Here is a 20994-nt window from a genome sequence, read left to right as displayed (position 1 = left end):
AATTTTCTTCTGTAATTTCCAATCACTATCAATGAAATGGGCAGTTAAACACATATAATTAAGATTTTGTACCGATGTCCACGTATCGGTAGTTAATGAAATCCTCATTCCCCCATCTTTGAATAACTTTTTAAGTTTGGCTTTTTCAGATGCAAATAGTTTCATACAATCTCTTGCAACCGTCACTCGACATGGCACTTTAAATCTAGGTTCAAGCAACCAAACCATCTTCTTAAATCCTTGCCCTTCAACAATTCTAAATGGTAATTCATCGAGAATTACCATCTCCGCAAGCGCCATCCTCACAGCCTCCTCACTATATTTATGAGTTACAAGATTTCTTAAAGAATTATCACTCTCTCCAAACCCCTCCGAGGATACCTCACCTGCCAATGTTGTTTAGTATTTATCTAAAGGCCCACGCTTATGAGGATTTTTGAGACATGAAGGTAGATGGTTTTGCATAGTTGAAGTTCCGTTCCTCTTCGAGTGGCAAGCGTATATCTTGCCACAATAATTGCACTTGGCCTTAGGATCATCTACGGAACAACCCTCAACTTTTGTAAAATGATCTCAAACAATTGACGGATCCTTCCCCTTCCGTTTCTTAGGAAGTGGACAATTACTACTATTAGGGGCACTTGAAGTCGAGAGTTTTGGTATTTGGGAGTTCGAATCAAGATCAATTGGACTTGACGAAGAATCCATCTAACATGTAAAAACAAGAAAGAACAAAAAATCACCCCAATTGTTAATTACACAGCAGCTAGTTTGCGACGTGGCAAACATCACAAATCTAAGATTCTAATCTACATTTTAGATCGCTCATAAATCTCACAAATTATTTTACTTTCAATAAACATCACAAATTATTTATAACATAAAATTCATAAATTTTACTTTCAATAAACATCACAAATTATTTATAACATAAACATTAATAAATTTTACTTTCAATAAACATCACAAATTATTTTTTTTCAACAAAATTACATCCAAATTCCAATCCGTGAATGGCAATGCACACTGCGAAAATCAATCAAAATTCTTCATCAAAATGATATTCACTATTTCAATCATCTCAAACAAAGCAAACACAATCCCTAACCCTAGATTGAAATACCAAATCAGAAAACAAAAACCCTAATCCAAAAATTGATCCTCGGATTCTAAATAAAAAAATAAAAAATACTTATAAATAAATAAATCTGAAAATCATACCTAAAAACAACAATGGAGAGTCGGTCTCGGGTTCCCTATGGTTTGCCGGAGGAAGTCTCGCCGCTGCTGGACGGTGGACTGCTGGGCGTCGGTGAGCCGTGAGTGGCTGGAGTCGTGGATGGCGTCGTGGCGATGCGGCGTCACGGCTCGAAGTCGTTGAAGTCGTTGAAACCGAAGGTCCGAAACGGCGAAGCCGCGAAATCGTTAGCTGAGAGAGAGAGAGAGAGAGAGAGAGAGAGAGGGAGGCGGAAAGAGAGTGAGAGTGAGTCTGTGAGAGTCTGGGGGTTGGGGGCGACGGGGACAAAATATGCCCTAGGGCTGAACGGCGCCGTTCCGTTTAATTTTTCTTTTCTAACTTTAAGAATTAAACGACGTCGTTTCACTTATTTAAGTAAAACGGCGTCGTTTAATAAATTAATATATTTAAAAATATATATATATACGGCGTCGGCTGGTTTTTCGGTTTTTGGTTGGTTCAAACTGCAACCGAACCGGCTGACGCCGGTTTTGATGATTTATCACCGACGGCCGACCGGTTCCCTACCGGTTTCGGCCGGTTCCGAGCTCCGACGGTCGGTCTGAGTCGGTCTCGGTCGGTTTTACAATTTTCTGTACAGCCCTAGGTTAGGATGAGAAATTATCTTAGTGAAACTCTTCTGTCCACTGTGGAGTGAGTAAAAATGGAGTGATAACTTCTAGATTGACAAATAACTATCAATGGGCTTTGAATGGATTATTTTTAAAGAATGTCGGAGAGAAGTCGTATATGACACCTAATGTTGGTGCGTGCATACGTTATGATGAAATGTTATGATGATGATATGTTATGATGAAATATTATGATACTAATGCATTGAGAACGATGTTTGTAGACAAAGATGTAGTGTCAACATGAGTTGTGCTACAATTATTGATAGGTGCTCACGGTGCATATGAGGAACCGTGTTGCTACCATATATATGTTAATGATGACTTTAATAATGATGAAATGTTATGTTTTTGAAAGCAATGAGATATGAAATATTCTCTTTTGAAATATCATGTTTTTGAAACGAGAAAGTGAAACATGTTCTCTGAAAGAAATGTGCATTAAAGTTTTTCTGAGAAATATTGAGGAATTTGGATAAGAGACAAATACGGATTTTTTCTGCATATCATTCCATGCATCTCTTGTTTATCATTCATTGGACATATCTTATTTCTGTGCAAGTTAGTTGTTTAACTTGCTGAGATTTCAAGTAAATATCACCATTGTGGACCCACTATCATTCTCCCGAAATGATAGAAGTTGTGTCAGGACCGGTAAAAGATGAAGATGATGGACCGCTATATACAAATGGTTAAAGAGGAGCCATACCTTAAGCTAAGACTAGATATAATTTTGATACTCATATGCATTGACTCTTCATACTTTAGAGCGTATGAAATAGTTGATCTAGCCATATAACTTGGATTATGTATTTTGTATTAAGGAAATGCTATCTTTAAGTTTGAACTTATGGTTATTAATATTATTGGGATGTTTAGTTCATTCTGACATAAATTTTTATAAGTCACCCTATTTTCGTAGCGGTTATTGCATACTGCTGGATGCATTTATAGGATGCATTACGTATTAACTGTTATGAACGAGGGTATGCAACCTTGTTTTATATGTTTCGACACTCTTAGTCTTTGTTCCATTCCAAGCGGAGGTTGGAGGCGTCACAATATCCAATCCTTAAATGTAGTGTGGCCCTACCGCGACGTGCGTTTGCAAGGTAGTGTCATCTATAGGTGTCAGTGTAGGAGGGGTCCTATCTTTCCACATCGACCAATTTCCTGCATAGGCCCTAGGCCTTCTTCTTCCTCACGCAACTCATGGGCCAACAGTATTGTTGATAACTGGGCCTCCAAGATATGCTTGGCCCGGCCTGGGAGGGATGTAAATATCCCTTCCATTTAATTGAGAATCTAATTGAGATATTTACTAAAGTCGTGAAATGTTATCATAGATAAGATTAAACCAAATTTGAAAGAGTTGTTTCAGTTGAAAAAGATCTTCTGCCACATTGAACAACGCAACGTTGCAAAATCTTCGCATTTCTCTAAGGGATATATTGTAAAAAAGGAAAACTCTTCAGTCAGGCAAATTTGCAGACCGATTGCGCACCGAACGATTACGTGGAAAATGAAATAGTGTTTCATTGAAGAGAGACTTTTGAATTTGGTGCATCTGGAGAGGGAAGAAATTTTCGAATCAACCATACGGTGCGTTTCGTTTTTGTATGTATCTCCTCCTCGTGTTTTCCAAGTCCTCCCCCATCTGAAGACTGAAACCATCCCTAACCCTAAACCCTCCCTAACCCGTTGCAATCCCTCCCCCATCTGAAATGATGCCTAACCCTAACGTTCCTTTTCCATTTACCCGTAGCTTTCCCTCGTTCCAGGATCTGCCTTGATATTCCCCGTCGCATTCCGGACCCCACAAGTCACAACACCTGAGTGCCATTTTGTTCTTCTTCTTGTTCTACTTCTTTAATCTTTGAACACGCCCTAAAACCTTCACTAGAAACCCTTTTAATTAGTGCTTGAAATGGACATGCAGAGGCGTGTGGTCAATTCAACATTATCGAGAATATATTTACTCAATTCAAAATGAAAATCGAGATGAGTTCTCTTGAATCCTCTTACCTATTAGTTCATAATGCTTCTTTGAAATTTTGTCATAAATGTTGACTCTTCTGCGGGTTAGATAGTTACTAGTTGGAGATGGAATCTGGATAGCTCGCCATAAATATGTTGACAGTGAATATGTACTTGATTATATTGTTGAAAGGAAGAATGTTGATGATTTACGCTGTTCCAACAGGGATAATCGATATTGGGACCAAAAACTGAGGCTTTTGGTATTTCAAATAACTCAATGCCTTATATTTCTTTCTTGAAGTTTCCCTGCAGCTGTTATTTCTGGTGTTAAAATTTGCTACACACACATACATGAATGGATGGTTGCTTTAAGAGTAAAAAAACTCTTGCTCTTGTGGTCTGTTGAGCATGCTTAAGGATAGAGCATTTGAAGTTCTTTCCTAGTAATTTTAGTATTAGGATTTCAGTTTGCCTGTGCAAGAATTTGCTACTCTGTCTCATCTTCTGCTTATGTTTATCTTTAATTTATATCATCCTGACTTTTTTGGGTGTTAAGTTGCTTTTTGTAAGAGGTATGGACTTAAGAGGCTGATATATCTTGTGGAGGGTGACCCAAATTCTTTCGAAGTTGCCGAAAGCATCAAAACAACGCAAGTGATTTTTTGAAAGTATTTATAAGATCCAGATTTTTTTAAACCAGAACATGCATGCGTGTTTGTGAATCCATGGTTAGCCTATTAAACAGCTGCAACAAATAAATAGCTATATATAATAAAATGTGGACTTGTGCTTAGAGGTGTGAAATTGTCCATAGATTTTAGTCTTTCTGTTTCTGGAGTTCTTGTCCTTAATATATTGGAACCAAAATTTGTTTTGAAATAAATAGTAATACAAGAACCATGGAGAAATGATAAATTTGATTCATGCCTGTTGCATCCCAGGTTTGTTCATCTACAAGTCCCTAAGCACATATCCTAATATAGAACTTGAATGGGTGCCTTTTTATTTTATTTTATTCTACTCATTCTGGCTTCAACACTCTGTTTTGACTAGGAGGGCGACCAAGTGCACAAGAGGAGATGCTTAGCAGGCAGAGTAAAGATGTGATCAATTTAGTTGCTAGTAAGAATATATTCAACTTAGTCTGGGGCAAATGAGTGTTTTAATCCCCTTGAACTAACAATGCTTCATGGGCCCTGAAGCTTGTATTTCATGAAGAAAAAGCAATCTGCTTTAAACTTCAAGGAGATTTCACAATTGAGCACTGTAAATAAGAGATGAGAGTGTGGAGGATTTGTTGAAGAGCTTTCTTATGTTGAGCAGTGTTCTGTTTAATTATTAGGACTTGGACGTTATTTCACATTCTCTATTGAAATATTCAGAAAAGATATGCCAATCAGTCTTATTCTCCAAGTTTGTTGTTATAATTAATATCATTCTTATTACAGCTTGATGGCATAATTTATCTTTAACCATCATTTGAAAAAAAATTAGGAACCTCTAGCCATCAGGATGAAGGGCAAGATTCTAAACCAATGAGGCTTGCATATTTGTCTCTAGATAAAGTTGAGGTAAATAAAAAATGTCAAAAAGTTTAAGACATCGACGTTAAACATTTGAGAAATACTCAGTTTATAAAGAACAAGCCAAATGGTGCATGTATGGCTTGCTATGCCTAATTACAAAAAGGCGTTATAGAGAAAAAGAAACATTATATTTGCTCATAAGACTAGGATTTATTATAGAAGTAAATGTACAAAAGAGATGCTCCAGAGATCATTCGGTGAGGCAGTAATTCATTTGTCTTTGTGATCCCAAATCTTTCACGAGAATCTTATGCTTTAATGATGCGAAATCTGTCCTCAACTTTCATCATTTGGGAACTTGTCTGAGGAAAAGCCAGCCATACCAATAACTGCATGCAGTGGGGCACTATAATTGCTCTGCCTTCTTGATAAATTCTGGTTCTACCTTCTTGATAATTTCTAGATGGACGCAAAGTATACTGTTTGAGGAAGAATACATAGGTCTATGCCTGCAATTTACAGATCTTACAGTTTATTGTAATTTCAAAAATTTGGAGCATATGCATATAAACATAGATATTATGTACATGCATATTAACAAGATCTGAAAATAGATTAATGGTATATACATATTTCAAGTAAAGAACTTGAAAACAGATTAATGGTATATACATTTTTTTTATAGGTGATTAATGGTATATACACACACACACACACACACACACACATATATATATATATATTCATCATTTATTCACAAATTTCAGTTTCTCATAATATATAAAGTTATGCTATATACTATATAATAAGCCTTTGCATGTATACCCCAACTCATGGTAAGGTGGTCACATTGAGTGTCCTCTGTTCCGTACCATTCACGACATGAAGATAAACAGGAAGGCTTGGTTAGTGGCTTTAACTAAACCAGAAAAGTGAAACGTGATGTTTATCATTGTTTATCATTCCAGTGAGAGAATGTGATGTTTATTTTGCAGATGATGAAGAAGAAGCATTGTTTATCATATTTGAGCCACTAGAACAACATGACTATCTATCATATATTTAGAACGCATCCTTAACAAAAAAGCTTCACATGACATAAACTTCGTAAATATTGTCACACTAGATCTAAAATCACGAGCTCAAAAATACCCATGACAGATACCACTTTGGAAATTGAAATTAAACAATGAATGCTAAGTAGTGACTACGCAAAGCTGATAGCACATATATCTCACTGAATGAGGCCAGGCTGCCATCACTAAACCGCGCTTTTCCTCTAACACAAAGTCAGGGTGATTTTTTTTTTCACAAGAGCTACTCGGAATTTTCTCTTTGATTTTCCCTTTCTCTATCACTACATTTGCCCTTTTCAACACCTGAAAGATCTTTCCTAAACAAAAAATAAAACGAACGAAAGGAACCCACATTTAGCTTACCATCATATTTTAACAGAAAATGCAGTAAATGTGGGAGAAGAGTTTGAGTTCAGTGATTCCTTCTGGTTCATAGTAAACATACAGGTTCCATTTCAGCATTCAACACAACCAATTTCAACAGAAAATATTTCTGCGAAGGGGGAGATTGCTTTTACCTGATGAAAGGGATCTGATGGTGAAATGGAGGAGTTGGGCGTATCCTATTTTCTCCTGCAAGCTGGTCCAATATGGTCTGGCCTTCTGTGTATGTCTTCGGGTTCAAAAGACTTGAGCGTGGCCTTGGATTTCTTCTGCGAGCATCTCTGGTCTGGCCTAAAGCTTCCGAGTGTATGTCTTCTTCTCCTTTTTGTGTTGTGTTTTTTTTTTAAATATAATAAGCCACGTCTGCAATCGGTACACAAGATTGCTTGTACCTAGCAGAATTTTGCTATGTACAAACAAGTTTACGTACCAATTTGCGTACTAATATTATTGCTTTCATATTTTAAATTCAAATTAGCACTGTTTTCAAAAAAATTTACTTTCTAACCAATCATATTGAATGAATGCGCGTATTATTGTGCATAATTACTTACAATTAGATTTTTCCTTAGTTGAAAGGGGGAAATTACTAATGTGAGTTTCAAATGCATGTTGTAGGAGTATTTGGATGGTACTGAATCACTGATATTGAATTAGAGCTTCAGGTTATTTTATTTATTTGTTAGAATGGGATTTGGAACATGTCTAGTAAAAAGGAAGAGAAAGCCCAGACGTTGCTGCGTAAAGAATCAAGGCAGTAACCTTGAGTGCTGCCCAGGGTCTTACCCACGACGAGGACCACAAATTTCCCTCCACTTATGTTGTTTCAGTCGGTTTTTTTTTTTTTTTTTTTTAATTTTGGCTGACGTGGCATAATGCCACATCAGCCGATTCCCCAGGTTTTTCCACCCCCGGTTGCCTGTAGCAAAGCTGATTGTCAAATAGTCACGAAGGCAAGGTAATTAGTGGGCAACTAGATTAGTCACTCAACTTGCGTCTAAATGAGGTGACATAGTAGCGTTATTCAAAGTTTTAACACTTGGTCGATGCCAAAGCGCATGATATAAAAAATTAAAGAAATTCCGGATATAAAAAAGTGCAGATATCATAGAATTTAGTCACCTTGTATCTGTTGAAGTCCTAAAATGAAGAAAGAATGAGTTGCAAAACAAATACATGAAAGATATATTATATAATTCATGATACCCTCATTTGGAAACTGAGAATTAAATTACTTGGGTGGCGGCACAAGAGCAGCCTCGTGAAAAACTCTTGAGATTCATGTCACAAACCAAGCTCCAATTCAAGATGGTATTAAGCTATTATTGAGACCTCTGCTAGAGATTTCAACTAGGGGGTATCCGGACCTTTGTCTCGATAGACAGGCTCTAAACATTCCTTGGCTCTGTGAACCTTCGACTGAAGGTAAAAGCTCCCATTCTTGGCATTCCTCTCAAACAATGCATCGTATTTCTGCAGCAGATAAAAGGATATTTTAGAACCTACACAATAATAGTAATAAAAAAAGATAATTACACAAGCGATACTGACCTTTAAAATCTCATCCCAAGCAGTTTGCTCAGAGATACCAAGAATCTGCCTAGCTTCTTGCTCTGTCATTGCTTTGCTTGCTCTACGGACACTGTTTTGTAATGTTTCTTGGGCAACACCAGATTTTGAGGCATCTGCAAATTACCACACAAAATGCATTCAGGGCATGAATAGACGTCTTACAACCATAACAATTCAGGGCACGATCTAGCCAGTTTCTGGTGGATGGCCAGATCAGATGGATTTAACAGAAGTTCTGCTCTCTATGATCACATCCTAGAATTGAAGTTAATGTTATGGGGTTGTTATGGGTGAAAGCAACCTTAAGGACATATGATTCCTGAGCAACTAGTTCTTTTTTTTTTCTTTTTTTTTTTTTTTTTTTATGAGAGATAAATATTATTGATACGAATGAAGTAGGCATTGTGTACACAGAAAGTATACAGAAAAATACCTAAATACATTCTAAGAGTGATATGAGCAACTAGTTCTATAGAGAGCATGCTCAAATTCTTCTCCAGCAGAACGATCATGTATTTTGATACGCACTCTTTCATCACCAGCTTTTGAAGGTTAAATACTAAAATAGTCAATGCGGTTTGCTTTTTGGATAGACCGGTCTTTATGCTCTAATTTTGAACTTGTTGCTCTCTATGATTTCAACTTTAATTGTTTTTGTCATTCCGCAACCACCTACATTGAACAGGGACTAAAAAGCAGCTTGTCTTCACCTCCTCTTCTCAATCCAGTGGAGTATAACAGATTTAAAATATGCAGTAAAGGCCTGAAACTCCTAGTTATAAGCCCCTCTGGAAAAGCTAACATTATACTAAGGGAATTCACTAGGTATCCCTAGAAAGTCCGCCGCTAAAAGTCTGTCACGATGTACACTTCCAGGCAAGCTTCTCTGAGAGCTCTGTCAATAAATCAAAATCATTCCAAAAGTTGATCCTAGTACCATTTCCCACTTCAAATATAATATGTTTGGAAAACTTCCCTGACCCTACCCTTATGTTCTTTCATGATCCAACACCATAAGGTCCTTGGACGTCATTAGAACACCTTCCACCCTACGAACATTCACACTCCTTATTCTCCACAAGACCTCTCTCTCATTCTAATAGCACCAAAGCTACTTCTAGTCTTCTAGATGGTAAATATATGATTAATGAAAATCAAGTCCAGCTTACAAGGTTATATTAATGCACCCCCAAGGAAGTCCCTCTAAGGACAGGAAATATGTCGACAACTAGTCCAAAAAATACTTTTTTTTAATAGGTAATCAAAGATATTGTATTCATAGAAATAGGCAAGGCCTGTACACAAGAAGTATACATGAAAAACGCCTAACTAGAGGTTATAATAGAAAGAAGAAGATCACGGACACTAAGTCCGGTACAGACTATAGCCCCCGCCCAAAGGAACAATGACTTAAAAAAGAAAGCTTTAAGCTTGACCAAAGTTCTCTCTTGATCATCAAAACATGCATTTCTCTCACTCCAAATACACCAACACATGCATATTGGTACCAATCTCCAAATTGCCGCTACTTGAGAATCTCCATGAAGTCCTCTCCAACTTGCGAGAAAGTTCACCAATCTACAAGGCATAACCCAAGACAATCCGACTCTTAAGAAGAAATCATCCCATATAGCCTTGGTCATCTCACAGTGTAGAAGTAGATGATCAACTGACTCCCAATGCTTTTTACACATACAACACCAATCTAGGACAATAATCCGACGTTTCCTCAAATTATCTGTAATGAGAATCTTGTCCAAAGAAGCTGTCCAGACAAAGAAAGTTGCTTTTGAAGGAGCTTTCATCTTCCATATACTCTTCCACGAGAACATAGACATATCAGAGTTCGTGAGCTTTTGCTAAAAAGAACTGATAGAGAAAATACCTTTCTTAGAATGATTACAAAGCATCTTGTCTCCGGAACCCCTTGAAATACTTGCGGAATATAATGCCGCAAAGAACTCTGTAAAAGACTCCAACTCCCAATCATGAGCTGCCCTAATGAAATCAACATTCCATTAAGAGTTGTCATTTGAAAAGACCAAAAGGTCGGCAATCGATGCCTCCTTTAATCTAGCAAGCGCAAAGATGGCAGGGAAGGTATCTCGTAGACAGTGGTTGCCACAACATATATCAAGCCAAAAAGGGACATGCAAACCATCGCCTACAACAAAATGTTCATGACCTCGGAAGGTCCCCCCAAAGGCTTCTAATGTTTTTCCACAAGCCCACTCTATGAGTACCTCGTACCTCATTCGAGTACCATCCTCCCCAAGCTTCCCCAAATTGAGAATCTATAACAGACTTCCATGGTGCCTTCCTTTCATTTTGGTACCTCCACAACCACTTACCCAAGAGAGCTTGATTGAATTTCATCAAGTGGTGAATCCCCAACCCTCCCCCGAAATTGGGGTACAAATTGTTGACCAATTAACTAGGTGGAATTTGAACTCTATCCCCAATCCATACCATAAGAAATCTCTTTGTATCTTCTCAATGCGATTAGCCACCTTTATGGGAAGCGAGAACAAAGACAAAAAATAGGTGGGAGTCCAAAAAATACTATTAATACTCATTAGAAAGAGTAGTAAGTAATCCTACCACCTTAGGACAGATACATCCTCTTCCATTTAGACTTGTGAACAAAGCTCATATAACCCCCAGCAGTCCAAGTGTCCAGGAACAAAGTCCCAACCAATCCGGGGTCACACAGGTGCTCATCAAGGAGTTTCCCCCAAGTGCACCGTGGGTAATTCAAGGAAAAATTTCCCAAGTCCAATGACCCCTAGCAGTTTTTTGCACCCGAGGGTTCTAACGTTAGACCTAAAGGGACATACCATCAAGACCAAGGTTCTTACCAGAACCTTGAGCCAATCCCTCGAGGTTATCACCACCAGCATAAATCATATTTAAATGTTAAATTTTGTTGTTATGAAGTACAGATTTTTATTTGATAATGGGAAATTCAATAGCTTCACAAGCGCAAATGTGAGGAAGTGAGAGCAATAAAACCAAAAATCTTTCTTGTCTTTCTATGTAAGGGTTAAAGAAAAGCGATTTTGCTATTGACTCGATGACGCTCCACCCTATCTATAAATAAATGGAACCAAGTTCTGAAAGAGTTAGCTCTGCTCAACCACGTTAGGTTTGGAAAAAAATGGGCCTGCTTATATAGTACGGTGAGTAGATGCAAGCTTTAACTTCCAATAGCAGGCAAATTCACCATTTCAAACTTATAGAAAATATTTTTGATACCGAAAAATATAGATGAAGACACTATAGAAGAGCACAACATGGTGCTGCAGTAGTAGAGCTTCAGCAAAAAGATGTAGGTAACTTTTGCTAATGAAAGATGGGATTGGGGATTAGGTGTCTTAATTCAGGGAATTAGTTTTATTTTGATTAAATTCATTTTAAAGCAGCATTCTCCCTTGACCTATTCTGGTCCTTAACCACATGCCACTACGCTATTCCAAAGGTCAAGCAAAATCAAAATGGTGAAATTCTTGGGTAATCTCAAGGGGTTCAAAACCACAACTTTTTCTGGATCATCATGGTGCACTTCCGCATATCTACTAAGAGGAAGGTCCTTTCATAATGGATAACCGTCAAAACTATAATCTATTCATATATGGCATACAATCCAATTGCTCATTCATGGGATGAGCAGATAGATATAAGGCCCCCACTAAACAAAATTGACAAACTGTATTCTAGAGTATGGAAAGGAGAGGAAAAAACAAAGAACGTATCCCACTTCAAGGGGTCTCAATATCAAAACAGACGATTTTACAACATTTTGCTGTTTCTATTGCCAGAGGGTATTATCATTAGATCTTTACAACCCCTAATCAAGAAGGAATCTATCTCAAGACCAACAAACCCCAAGCATACAAACAAATCTAGAGACAATCACAAATAACACAATAACAACATTTAAAAAAACAGGATTAAGCAAGAATGAATCTTGGCAGGATTAAGTTGGTACATCCGAAAACTTACTTGTAAGCGCTTGACGATATGCCTGGACAACAGCCCTTGCTAATATACCAGAGCCCATCACGAGTAAGTTAGCAAGAATCTTCGCAGCCTGTGAAGAGGGAGAGAGATGGATAAATCAACAAGTCATTTTTTATAGGTAAGAATCTAACAAGTCAATGTAATGAAAAAACAAGAAAATTATGGTATTTAAAAATACTCTCTTTCTCTCTCTCACACGTGCGCACACACATGCATAATGAGTTAAAGAACCAGAAGTTTTCAAGTGGAAATAAATTGCAATGGGACTGGACTTTATCACTGTTTTGTGCATGCAAACTTTCATGGGCACACACGCACTCACAAAGCCCATATAAGGCATGATCAAGATATACTTGGTACACTCTTATCAATATTAAACCCACTACCTACCCATGGGTAGCCCAAATGGTAAGGGCGAACTTGTGTGCATGAGCCCCATGTCACAGGTTTGATTCCCCCTGGGATCAAACTACAAATTAAGTGGGAGGCCATGGCAGTTGGTTGTTGTGCTAATCTCCCCAGGGGTTTAGGTTCCATGGATGAGTTTTAAAGGCTCTGCCATGGGGTGGTTCCCCTATCATAAAAAAAAAAAAAATATTAAACCCACTAAACAACTTTTCCTTGTATATATATTTTCACACATAAATACGTATAACTTTTCAAGTTTACCTAGTGTGATGCTTTTTAATATTATGCCATCTAACTTTCGTGGTATCTATATTTTCCCAGACACAAACATAGGAAATCTTTACTTCTACTATGTTTTCTACATCAATATTTTGCAAGGTCAATCTTTTTTTTTTGATAAGTAAAACTATTATATATATATATATCAAAAGGAATAACCAAGTACACTGATGTAGGTCAATCTTTTTCTATATCCTCTGTCTACCACATAGGTCGAATTTCGCATCAATTATCCCGTCCAAAACTGACAATTCATCGATAAAAAATAAGAAAGAACCTATTGTTTTTATAAGAAAAAGATTATGGTTTCTTTTCATTCTATATATATATAGATATTGTGTGAGTGTGTCTATGTAGGGTTCAATTCAAGTGACATTTGATGTGACTCTTTTACAATGTGACGTTCCTAAATAACTTCTTATAAGATCAATATTTTGTCAATAATGTTTAATTATGTGACCTCCTGGTATACTTGGGCTTATGACTACTCTTTTGATCAATGAAAATTTGTTTACCGATCAAAAAAAAAAAAAAAAAAATTACGTGACCTCCTGGTGCCTATCATGCTTAAAAAATATCAAGATGACTGAAGACTAAAAGCAATCCGATCTAAAAAACCTATTAAAATTATGACCATTTCTTCAATATTTTGAAATTATGACAAAAAATGAGTTTAAAATAGAATAGCAAATGGTGCATAGTAAGCATATGGAGGACTTGAAATCCAACCATAAACTTGACAAAATCTAATAGTAATTATGTGATGTTACACCAGGTGTACGTTGAAATTTCTCTATTTCTTTTACAAAATATCATTGCAAGTCAACTTTTTATTTTTTTTTTAATTTTTATTTTTTGTAGTCATGTAATTAAAGGTTTATTGAAGAACACAAAAGGCATAGCTCAAGTCCACATGGCGTACACCAGAGAAATACCTAAGTGAAAAAAGAAAAGGATAAAAGGAATTCATTAAAACTCAGCTCATCACAATCTATAGCGGCTGCCCAAATAAACAGTGTATTGAAGAGGGTGAGTCAATTCTAAAATTATTTGTTTATAACAGCCTAACAGGTGGGCAAATGATTCTCTTAAGGCATACAAAAATATATTTATGCTCAAAGACATAAATGTATTCGTTTATCAGTTCTTTGGTTCAAATCTTAATATTGACTCGCCTAAAATAAAATCAAAATTGATTTTTTGGAAACCTACTCTTTCGTTATCTTTGTTGCATGCTTTTCTAAAATTTTGGGTAGGTTTGAATATGCGAATTAATCAAACTTCGATATTATTAACATCGTAAATTTGCAGACATCGAAAGCCTGGAACACAACGAGACCCAATAGCGAACTAGAAATATTCGATAATAACATACATATGTCCTAAGATAAAATAGGAGTCAAAACTCCAAAACATAAAGATCCCGTAAATTAAGAACATAAGTAAACCATAAGTCCCCAACTTAGCTTGACAAAACGGTAAAGAAAATACACAAAAACTAAAGCCTTCTTCTCGTTCAATTTCTGTTCCACGATTCTTTTCAGAAACCAAACAGAGAAAAATGGTAAAATCATTTGAATATTAAATAAAAGAGGAGAGGATAGGAGAAGAAATGAACATACCATGACCGAAAATTATAGAATCTCTGTGTCTCTTACGACCTTGCCTGAAGATATTAGGGTTTCGTTCTTGGATTCGAATTTAAGAAGCGTCTTCGTGACCAGATTAAGGTGGAAAGAATGAAGGAGGTCTTCAAACGGGAGTTTCAGGTAGGGCTTTGCGACTGGAAGGAAACGAAAGGACGGACCCCAGAGAGAGCTATGCCTTCCGAAGAAGAAAATAAAATATCTATACAAAAATAAATTGGGAAGAATAAAATTTAGGGGACGCTAGACTCACAGGTTGGCGCTGGTACTACGAGAATTCAACTTTTAACGTGCTTTACCTGATTGACACGTGTTCTAAAGTCACCGCCTTAAAACAAACTTTTACAAAAATATAAATTACAAAATTTTAACGTGATTTTTTTATAACAGAAATTTCGCTACAATAATAGGGCCATAGTGCTTTGGATCTAGTTTCCTCTACGGGTGCTGCCTGCCCCCTAGCCCCATCCCTTCTCCTGCCCGTGCATGTGCGAGTCAACGTTTTTCTCCTCGTCCTATACCCTTGGCGTGCAGGGACGGGATCAATATTTTAAATATCGTATCGGACGTCGTACCGGTCAAGGTATTGAAACGAAATATTTCGATACCGATACCGTTTCGAAATAGCGTTTCGGGATAACGTTTCGGGATAGTCGATATATAAATAAATTATATATAAATATATATATATATATAAATTATAAATAGTCTAATATGAATTGGGGGTTAAAAAATAAGTTTGTAGTTTGAAAAAACGAAAAAAAAAAAAACACATGCCGAAATATCGGCCGGTACCGGCCGAAATATAGGCCGGTACAGGCTGAAATTCAAGCCGGTACGACCGGTACCGGCCGGTATTTTGGCCGGTATTTTGGCCGGTACGGAACAGATATAGTACCTGTACCGGCCGGACAGCCGAAACGAAAAATTTCGACCGTACCGGCCGGTACGGTACAAAATTTAAAACACTGGATTGGATACCCTATCTTGGATAACGGTGTGCGGGTGGGGAGTCAATCCATCCGCCCTCCCGCCCCCTACTGGACCTTTAGCCCAGAAATCTTTGAAATTGGGTTAAAATGGCTTAAAAACCAGCTTTTAGGCCCATAAAATTAAAAGTAAAAAATAAATAATAAAAAAAACAGAAATTAAAAATCAGATTAAAAAAAAAGTTACATGAATAAAAATAATATATATAATACAAATTTACTAATTTAGACTCTAATGAAGTACTACTACAGACTACAAGTCTACTACCTAATAAACTAATAATAATAACTAAGTTATTACAAAAATAAAATTGAAAGGCTAAACAATTACAAAATTACAAACATAAAAGTGTCCAAGGAACATTGCATCAACATTACAATTCAAATACATAATATGTACAAATGATTCAAATTTCAATATTCTAAGAAATTAAGAATCTAAAGATAAAGGCATAGAGCTGTTTGAGTCTTTAACTGTGACATTTGGGACAGCCCGACAGGTAGTCTTTTGAGGCTTGAGCACATATTTATATTGTAGTGGAGGTAGATGTCATCTGAATCGTCTCATGTGTTGCTACAACAATGAATACTAAAATTAATATCGATGAAATCGAAATGAATATAAATAAATCAAAATAATAAAATAAAAACAACAATTACCAGATGGTCCAGATCCAGACTGATCACCACTCTCTTAGTTGGTCTCCTTAAAATCTAAAACATCCAGAACATAAATATCATTTCCCATCGTCCAACTTCGTGTGCATATCAATGTCTCCACAGTTGTAGGAGACAATGAACTACAGAATTGATCCAATATGTTCCCTTCGGTACTAAAGGCTGACTCCAAGGCAACGATATTAATAGGGATGACCAAAATACAGCGTGCCATCTCAGAAAAGATGAGATATTTTTTTGTTGTTGCCTTTCACCATCCTAATATGTCAAAACCATCGTCATCTTGAATAAGATTCCCTGACAAATAGTTGTCTAACTTCGAAACCACCTCCATAGATTGACGGACTAGTGGGGGATTCTGTGTGATGGTTTTAGTCCACTCCAATCTACGCTTCTTTGTTGCCTGGTGTCTGGAGGAGGTGTTGAGGTAGGTGTAAGTGTAGGTGTAGTAGATGCAGTACCACCTTAATTGCATTAAACTTATCATATAATTTAGCCAAGGTATTTCGGGCCATGTCACCAATAAGATCAACCCATGCCTGATCGTGTGCATGTCCCAAACCATATAACATGCCTGAAATTTTCAGACGGAAATCAAGAATAACAACTACATATAACAAAATATTTAGTTTACTCAAATCTTTCTAATAAGAAAACTAGGGGTGTGCGAGACCCCACTGCCCACCCTGGTTTTCTCTCAACTCTAGAGAATTCTAGCAAGGTGAAAGGTGCCTTTGCCTAGGGCAAGAATTAGTTAACTAGTATTTCCTGTTTTGTTACTAAGTATTAAACTAGCTTGATGAGAGTGCTTCTGGATACTACATGGCTGAAGAACTATTAGAATTGTGGAACAAATTCTCTCTAACTGAGGATGAAAGGTATGAGGTAGTAATTACGGGTAAGGAAGTAAAAGAAACTATGGAAAGAGGGAAACTCTGTCTAGTGGGGAAGGTTATAGCTGACAAGAGGATTAACAAAGATGCTTTTAAAAACATGATGCTTAAGGTGTGGAAATTCTGTGTTGGTATCAAAATAATTGAAATGGGAGAGAACCTTTATGTCTTTGAATTTCAATCTGTGGTTGATTTAAATAGAATATGGGAGGGACAACCTTGGTTGTTTGACATGAATCTAGTGTGCTTGAAAACTTTTGATGGCTTCACTCCTTGTAACAACCCGATCCTAAGATTAGGCCATAAGATAAGCTTTATGTATTTTTCATATAACTATAAATTTTCTATTATTATTATTATTATTATTATTATTATTATTATTATTAGATTTTACATTGTTCATTTTAATAAGATTATTATCATTTTATTTTTGATATTTTATTATGACCCGATTTTTGCAATATCCACTAGAGTTTTGCTTGAATTTAAACCTTATTTCTTCCTATCTCCACCCATAAGCCTCATCCTTATTTCTTGATTGGATAATCCTAATCTCATCTTCGTTCTTATGTCCAAGTTGATCATTCTAATGGAAAACCAACTCTAAAATCCTATCAGCAAACGTTCATTTTCCCTTTATATAAACTCATAGAGCCTCTGAAATAAACACAGAACCTTTTAAGCCTCGTAATGAATCCCCTACAAGCTGCCAACCTTGCGCCTTGCTCTCCCAGCAACCAGCAGCCACCGCAACAGACCACCCTTCCCTCGGCCATAGAAATCGCCTGCCAGCTTAGCCCCATCGAGCTCACTCCTTCCGGTAAGCCACTGCTGTCTGCCACCCTCACCTCCTTTTACACCTCTCGGTAAGCACCGCATCCTCCCTTCGAATCGCACTACCCTGCTTAGAGAAACCAGCTGCCTCGCCAACCACCTCCAGCTACCTAGAGCCGTCACGCATCTCTCCTCTCTCTTGGTAAGTTTTTCTCCATCGCCACCTTTCTCTCTCTCCCCGTAAATTTCAGTTCTCAATCTAACCCTTCTCTCTCCTTCTCTCGACGTCGCACCACCCTGCCTAGAAGACCTAGTCGCGTTGTCGACTACTTTCGACCGCCCAAAATCGCCGAACCGTGCCGTTGCCCTCGGTGAGCCCTCTGTTTTCTCTCCACGGCTTCTCCTTCTGGTTCTGTCCATGTGCCTTAAACCTCCAAGAACCTTTTATTCACAATGGGCCCTAAGTATGTTGGGCTCATTTCAAGTGGACTTGTGTTTTTAGTATTATTATGTGCCAGGTTGCAACTTTTACAGATTCTAGTGATCTTTAAATGGATTTGTATTTTAAAATTGGCCTGATCTTATATTATTTCAACAACTATTTTAGTAATTTTATTGGGCTTAATATTTTAAAAGTGAGTTTTTACTTAAATAAATATATTAGTCAAAGGCTCATTTTATAAAGAAGTATTTAAAGATTTGAAATATATTTTAAAGTATACTATTGAGCCCAATATTTTAGTTAATATTTCCTCTGTCTATTTAATATGATTTTTAATAAAATTATTATATTATACCTTAAAAAAGAAAAATGTTAAGAATATTTAAATGATATTATTATTTATTTGATTTCCTGTTTAATTACGTTAATTATAAGAAATGAAACCTATTTTAAGAATTAGAGTTTTATGACTTATTTAAAATAGCCCAAATATTCTACTAAATTATAATATGTTATTAGTATTTAAGTAATTTAAAATATTAGGATTTATTGGTTATGGTGTTAAACAAAAGATTTATTTGACTATCTTTATTATGAATTTAATTAAGTAGGATATTAATACATGTTGTTTCTAGACAGATTTAGTGATAGTTAATACTCCGTATAGGTGACGACCTACGTAGTGAGATTCAAGAAGAATCACAACGAGTTAAGTAATTTGATCACAAATTAGGATCATCACAGTTCAGCTTATATATAAGTATTATTCAAGCCAGTTCATTGACAGCCATTATTTATACACCACTCATGTCATATGCAAACATGTCATCCATCATAGCATACGATCATTTCATTCCGCATCATATTCAAATTTAGAAATTATAATTATGTATGTATTATGTCATGCATCTTATGTGCATAAGACACATAAGCTATCTTAAGTTCAAGTGCAAGATAAGATCAGATCAGTTAATCAAATGACCATTCAGATAGATAGTACTAATGCAGTTCAGATTAGGGTGGATGTGCAAGCCACAGACTCAAGCGTGGTCCATCATAGTATGCCTGAATACTATCAGCAGCTCCCTTCGCGGCCGCGAGACGTGGGGCCGGTGCACAAACTCGCATATAGTGTTAAGTGTGTTGGCCAGTCAGATCAGTCAGTTAATTAGTTATGCATAGCATAAGCATTAGTATGAATAGTCATGATTTTAAACTTTCAACATGAAAACTTTTATGAAAACCCTATATTTAGTATCTTTACGTTGTGATAGATTTCTTGCTGAGTCTTCGACTCATTTTAGTTTGTTTTCATGTTTTTAACCACCCAGGTGAGGATGATGAACATGAGCAGGCAGACCAGGATTATAAAGAGCAGTTAATTTAGTTTCATACCTTCTAGAATAAAATTTCTTTTATGACATAAATTTTATTCAGTTTATTCATTTAATATTTTTGGAAGATATTTTATTAGAAATTTTTTTTTCTACAAAATAAATCCTAATTTTATTTATTAAATATGAAATTTCTTACCGAATTTATTTTATGAAAAACAAGTGACACTCCTAATCTACGGTAAGGGGGTGTTACACTCCTCCAACATAATTGAGCTTTACTCATACCACTTTGTGGGTTCAAATTCACAACTTACCTTTGGGATGCATGAATAAGGAAGTTGGAACAATGATTGGATCCTTTATTGGTGCAGTTTTAGAGGTTGAAGCATGTTATACTGAAAACTGTTGGGGAATGGGTTAGAGCTCTCATAGAAGTAGACTAGATGAAACCTTTGGCAAGAGGAAAGGTTGTGGTTCTGTTAGGCCATAGAGGATTTGTACAATTTAAATATGAAAGGCTCCCTAGATTTTGGTTTAACTGTGGGGTTATTAAGCACGATCTATCTGGATGTGCGGTCAGAACAATCAACTGGAATTGACTAAAGAGACTAGTACTCAACTGTATGGATCATGGTTAAGGGCTCTTAGCACAGCAACAAGTTCCAGTTATGGTAGTACTTCAGGGCATCTAAAGGCAAGTATTAATAAGTATGGGAGGTCTGAAGGGAAAGTTAATAGTAATAGGACCCTTAATCAATCTATCGAAAGTCTTATGGTAGAAGGAGGAAAGTTGATGTTGCAGAATATAACAAAAGAAGACACAAAAGAAAGCAAGGTGAGAAATCAAGAAATAAGTGCTTTACCTTTGTTAACTTTGGAAGTAGAACCAAAAGAATTATCAAGGCACAAACCAAATGATTCACTGGACCAATCAGAGCTGAAAACAACAACTGTCATGGAAAGCACTTCTCAGGATGAAAGGCCTGTGTTATTGCAGGATTATATATTGCTAGCATACCACAGATTGCTCCTGTGTCCAGTATCAATAAATGGAAGAGGAGGGCAATGGGACAAAACAATGCTAAATTCATACCTTCTTCTCATTATGCTCTAAGGAAAAG

At 36.6% G+C, this 20994-nt stretch overlaps 1 protein-coding gene and 1 long non-coding RNA gene across 2 annotated transcripts; one reads left to right on the top strand and one right to left on the bottom strand.

Annotated features, from left to right (window-relative positions):
* The first annotated feature begins 3444 nt into the window (after positions 1-3444).
* LOC121245596 lies at positions 3445-4546 on the top strand. The gene is made up of 2 exons (XR_005936872.1): positions 3445-4109; positions 4420-4546. It is a non-coding gene; the product is annotated as an uncharacterized LOC121245596 (long non-coding RNA).
* Positions 4547-7924: 3378 nt separating this feature from the next.
* LOC121247550 (mitochondrial import inner membrane translocase subunit PAM16 like 2-like) lies at positions 7925-14947 on the bottom strand. The gene is made up of 4 exons (XM_041145909.1): positions 14737-14947; positions 12410-12497; positions 8387-8520; positions 7925-8308 (listed from the first exon to the last, which is right to left on the bottom strand). The coding sequence occupies exons 1-4, from the start codon at positions 14737-14739 to the stop codon at positions 8186-8188; spliced, it is 348 nt and encodes a 115-aa protein (XP_041001843.1). The 5' UTR covers positions 14740-14947; the 3' UTR covers positions 7925-8185.
* Positions 14948-20994: the final 6047 nt, after the last annotated feature.

The sequence above is a fragment of the Juglans microcarpa x Juglans regia genome, chromosome 1S (genome assembly GCF_004785595.1).
Source record: "Juglans microcarpa x Juglans regia isolate MS1-56 chromosome 1S, Jm3101_v1.0, whole genome shotgun sequence".
NCBI lineage: Eukaryota > Viridiplantae > Streptophyta > Magnoliopsida > Fagales > Juglandaceae > Juglans > Juglans microcarpa x Juglans regia.
This window is presented reverse-complemented; position numbering and strand designations above follow the sequence as displayed.